The 5,090-nt window shown below is 57.2% G+C and overlaps 2 protein-coding genes across 2 annotated transcripts in view; one reads left to right on the top strand and one right to left on the bottom strand.

Moving 5' to 3' along the window:
* Positions 1–5,084, bottom strand: part of COG1 (component of oligomeric golgi complex 1) — a 9,168-nt gene extending 4,084 nt beyond the window's left edge. Inside the window, exons 1-8 of the mRNA XM_014522636.2 lie at positions 5,070–5,084; positions 4,442–4,623; positions 3,801–3,971; positions 3,535–3,688; positions 2,312–2,522; positions 1,259–2,047; positions 770–916; positions 80–241 (exon numbers count right to left, since the gene is read on the bottom strand). Coding sequence (XP_014378122.2) covers positions 80–241; positions 770–916; positions 1,259–2,047; positions 2,312–2,522; positions 3,535–3,688; positions 3,801–3,971; positions 4,442–4,538 — 1,731 coding nt within the window. The 5' untranslated portion in view covers positions 4,539–4,623; positions 5,070–5,084. The remainder of the gene's footprint in view (positions 1–79; positions 242–769; positions 917–1,258; positions 2,048–2,311; positions 2,523–3,534; positions 3,689–3,800; positions 3,972–4,441; positions 4,624–5,069) is intronic.
* The window catches only part of SLC39A11 (solute carrier family 39 member 11), a 255,618-nt gene that overhangs the window by 1,976 nt on the left and 248,552 nt on the right, over positions 1–5,090 (top strand). The window lies entirely within an intron of this gene.

Consider the following 5,090-nt stretch of genomic DNA (forward strand, 5'->3'; position numbering starts at 1 on the left):
GTAAGGATTTGCAAGTAAAACCCTGGACTGGCCCATGGGTGCCTGAGCTGGGTGCTGCGATGAAACCATAGTCATGTACCTTCTCCTGTTTCTCTTCACAAAGCTTTTCGTAGCCAGCCAGCACTTCTGCTAGGCAGGTCTTCAGCAGCTCCTGCAGTGTGACCTTCGGGAGGGTGTGACCTCCCACCCGATTGACCTCCTGGCACAGGCTGAAGAGGAGGCACTGAACGTACCAGGAGGTCTAGTTTAAAGATACAGACAGCAATGAAAACCACAAGTATTCCTGGCCTTCTGGCACAGCCTGCAAATGCTACCAGGGGTGAGCGGTGTCTTCAATACCAACTCCTTCAGTCCAGGGTGATTTTTCCCCTCTCTCATAGCCAGCTCTCTCTGCCTCTACATCCCCTGCTGCTCTTCTGGCTTCAACTGGACCTTCTCTTCCCACCTGCTTCTGTACTAATGCCCACCCCCCAAACCTGCATATGCCACATCTCAGGGCTCTGCCGGTCTTGCGTTTTGGTGTATGCTGAAGCTGAAAGGTAATCTGCACCAGTGCCTCCTCTCAGCAAAAGCCATCTAGCTTGTGGCTGTGCACATAACGGCTCCTGGATTGGCTAAAGACAGCCCCTGCCCTGCTAGCATTCCAGCTCTGGCTTGCAACGCTCCCTCCTGCAGTGACATGTATTTGACGACTGCCTGACACAAGAGTCACTGCTGCTCCTAGCTGTCCTCCTCCCTGCGTTTGCTTCCAAGGCGCTGTTCTTCCCACCTGCACGGGGAGCCGGATCTTCGACGTCACGCTGCTCCCAGACTCCGTCTCCTCTTGGATTTCAATTTCATCCCAGCTGGTGGCCATTGCTAAGATGGAGCCGGGCGTATCCAACAACAGTGTCTGGACAAAACGCTGAACCAGGACCTAGAGGGGACAGAAGCACTGATGAGTATTGGGGAAAAGCCGATGGTTTGGTAACATGTCCCGGGGCTCAGGCAATCCGGGGAAATGCTGAACCCGCATGTTTTCCACGTTGTAAATTTGCTGAGGCTCAATTGGACACAGCTTTTTCCACTGGTCTTCACTGTGGAAGATTAAGCGCAGCAGAGTCCGAACTAAGCCTGGCATTGCCCAGAAATTGCCCGGGTGCCCCCATAGCTGGTAGCATGGTTAGAGGACGGGGAGACTGCAAGCAGAAGCGCAGCTGGCTGTGAGTGAACCAGAAGCCACTCCAGGAAGCAGTGACTGAGAACCCCAGCTACTCACCTTGGTAACTGCTGAGCTCCAGATCTGATATGCCGACAGGCTCTGTTGAAGCAGCTGCTCCCGCACTTCCTGCCATGTGGCCTGCCTGGGATCCATCTCCTGGGCTTTCCCTTTCCCCAGCTTCTTCGCAGCCCGGGGCTCCCGTGACACAATCTCAGGGTTCCCCGCTCTCCCTAGAATACACTGCTTCAGGTGAGGGCATAGCTCACCCAGCGACTGGCAAAGCCTTGCCATGAAGAGAACCGCGTCAAGCTTGGCCTCGCCCAGGGGGTCAGCACAGCCGTCCAGCTGGTCAGCGGCACCCTGCAGCTCTTCCCGGACACAGCCCAGCATGTGGCGGATGCAGGCAACGCAGTGATCACGGAGCAGCTCCTCTACGGTGCCCGCATCGGCATAGCGGTCGAAGGCCGAGGTTCTGGCCTGCAAGCTCAGTGCCTCCTTGGAAGTGGAGGTGTCTGTGGGGAGGTAGAACTGGAGGTCATCCAACTTTGCCTTCAATTTGGTGTCCAAAGCGGAGCAGAAGCTCTGCACGCAGGGGGTCAGGGCCTGGGCCTTCATGGACAAGCCGCTCTTGGCGAATGGGCTGCGGTTCGCCACGCTGACCCACGCAGCATCTGGGGGCAAGTCACTGGGGCTCTCAGACCACAGGAACAGGGCCATGTTGTGTTCGAACTGCACGTGCTTGCTGGGGGCGGAGGAGCTGGACTTGACCTCCAGCTCCTGCAGGGCCAGCATGAGGAGCTGCTTCGAGCTGCTTGAGATCGAGTCGAATCCTTCCTTCATCAGGGTCTGAAAGAGAGAGTGAGCGAGCACGGTGCTTTACTCAGGCCCTGGGCTGAATGTCAACCACTTCAAACCTATGGTAGGATGCTGGAGGATGAAGCCATCTCCCCTCTGAGCGTGGCAAGGGAAGCAGTTGTGCAAACTGCACTTTTTTGGGTGGTCTCAGCCACCCCATGCCTGGACCTGGGACTGCCAGGCTGGGCAACAGACACCTGACATCCATTGCAAGCTGCTGGAACCAGCCTGACCAAGCCACCAGCTGTGCCTCACCTGCAGTCGGTCCAAGAAGAGCTGCTGCAGCAGGCCCTCCCAGAAGGAGACAGGCTTATCCAGCAGCCGGCGGCACACCGCCTCCCAGTTCTGGCTCAGGGACTCGCTGGTCAGCAGCTCCCACACGGCATCACGGATGCCGGCCAGGCCTTTCAGGGTTTTCACGTAGACCAGCAGGTTGGAGACCCCGGACTTGATATCTTCATTACACCTGAGGGCAATGGTTCACTTCAGTGCCACGGGCTCAAGGTATGGCACCCACAGCGCATGCTGTGCTGTTATAGGCAGGCCTGCATGAGGATCCTGGGATCCTTCCTGCCCAGGCAGAAGTTTTATGAGTGGGGCACCCACAGGGCTGGGAACAACCCAGGAATGTTCCCCTCACACCAGTGCAGCCAGCTGCATCCCTGCCAGGTTAAACTTGCTGTCTTGAGGATGCAACATCACACGCTCTCCTGAAAGGATCCCAGCTCACGCATCACAAAAGTCCAGCACTGTGACAACCCTGGGCTAAAACCCCGCACAAACAGTGCACGTATGCTAACCGCTCCTTCTCACTAGCCCAGTGCTGATGGGGCCCTCGAGGGAGCTGCTCTCCGGGGAGTAAGCCGTGTCTGTTGGGCAGGGAGAAATTGGGGGAAGTTGCCAGGAGTAGGCTGGGCAAAGGAGACCTCAGGCTTCACTCCAGCTGTAGCTGCTTACACCTGCAGGGGTTCCAGAGGCAGGAGTCACAAGGGGCAGAATAAGCCACTGAACAGAGGGCAGGGAGGTATGGCTGTCATGGTGCTCTTGGTAAAGCATTCTGGGTAAGGGGTGGGGCCTGAGTCTTTATAAGGCATGCTTTGCTGTCTTCCCCTCAGTGCCTGGGAAGACACTGGAGAGGAAGGAGGTGCTGGACCCTGAATGAAGGCTACAGGTAGGGCCCACAAGGGCTTTCTTCTTTGATTAAGAGCCTCTGGCTACTGCAGTGCTGAAGGAGCCTGATCACCAAGCAGTGCAGGGAACTGCTGTGTGTGTGACAGGAGAAGGAAGGGGCAGAGTCTGCTTCACTGTTCATCCCCCATGTTACGGGGTACCACGGAGCTGCCTAGGTTCAGGAGCGTGCTCTCCCCTTCTAGAGGCAGCAGTGTCCGAGAGCCTCCCACCTCTCGCTAGAGATTGATGCAATGGGTGCTGTCCTTTCCTATCCCATCCCTTAATCAAAGCTCCCTCTGTGCACTCACATGTTGATCCACTTCTGAAGCGTGTCTCTCAGGTAGTCCTGGCTGATGGGGTGTGCCAGGGTCCGCAGGGCTGGCTGGAACTCCACTATGGACCTTGGCAGGTGCTTGAACCAGCTGCCCAGCTTCATCTCCTCATTCAAAACTCTGCCTTTTCCTGGAAGAATTGTGCAGGACGAGGCTGGATCAGGCCAATGTGGATGACTCGGTCCTTGCAGTATCAATACTAGGAAGCCCAGCCACAGCTCTGCGCTGACCAGACAGCTCACCTGCCGGGTGCTGGCCCGTGATGGTCTCCAGTGTCGAGAAGAGTAAGCCACAGGTCAGGGACGGATCGGGGGGTGCCCCCTCAGGCAGCGTGTAAAAGAGGGCGTGAGCTTGATACAGGGTCGTGGCCAGCAGCTCCACCAGCGAACACACCTGAGCTTTTATACCAGCCCCTGTAAAGAGAGGACTTTCAGCAAAAGCACCAGCAAGAGAGTCACGTAACAGAGACGAGGACAAGGCTGGGCATAATGGAGGGACGTGCTTTGTTGCTGCCAGGAAACCTTTACTGTGGAGATAACCGGGGTATGGTGCTCAGCTTGGTAAATCCAGATCCTCCCATAATTAGAGGAGGACCTGACTGGCCACAAGCGACTGAGCAGCGTCACCAGTGCAGCACGCAAGTAAAGGAAAGCCCGTCTGCAAGAGCTGCACTGAGCAAGGAGCCCTGTTTGCTCTGGTCCCCCACTGGTTTAAATGACGGAGGCAGATGTAACGAGCTGCGAGTCCTGATCCGCTGCAACAAAACTCCTGGGGAGAACAGCGGTTACAAACCCTCGCTCTCAGTTTCTGCTCCCTTTTCGAGATGGACGCGCACGTGTCTGCGTCCTGTAAGAGCAGCAAAGAAGCCGCCAGTTGTACTGACCGTGATGGGGCTGGTTCAGAAGCTGCTGAACAGCCGACTTCCTGGCCAGCAGGAAATCTGCCAGGGCCTGGCGCGGAGAGCTGTCCTCCAGCAGCATGACGGAGCACAAGGCCTCGGCGACCGCCTGGTCTGACACGGTGTGGCTTCTCAGCAGCGTCTTGCTTTCGTGCAGGATGGTCGATCTAACGGGGAAACGCGTGAGGCAGGTGCCAGGGGCCGGGCCCTTCCCTAAGTCGTATCCCTCAACCCCGTCTGGCGGCAGACTTGCTCTGGGAGCACGCCGGAGCCGCTGAGGTACAATATTGAGCAATGCAAGCCCCAGGGATCATCCCCCGGGCCTGTTTAAATAAACCAAGACACGCACATGGTCTCTGATGCCAGAATAAATTAAGGAAGAAGGTTTAGGCCCCCGCATGCATGCACCTGATGTCTGAAGCGCAGCCCTGGGAGCGGTGCCAGCTACAGGCCACTTGCGTGTGTGTTTTGAGGTAAAATGCTTCACTTTCGGGTCCGTGAAGGACACCCCTTACGCCGCCCCCACGCCAGGAAGGCAGGCGGTGATGGGGCGTGAGGGTTCGAGCTGCGCAATGCTTTGTGGAAGAAACCGCTGGGCGGGCGGCTTCCCTACCTGAAGTGGGTGGCGGCCGCC

The sequence above is a fragment of the Alligator sinensis genome, unplaced genomic scaffold (assembly GCF_000455745.1).
Source record: "Alligator sinensis unplaced genomic scaffold, ASM45574v1 scaffold282_1, whole genome shotgun sequence".
NCBI lineage: Eukaryota > Metazoa > Chordata > Crocodylia > Alligatoridae > Alligator > Alligator sinensis.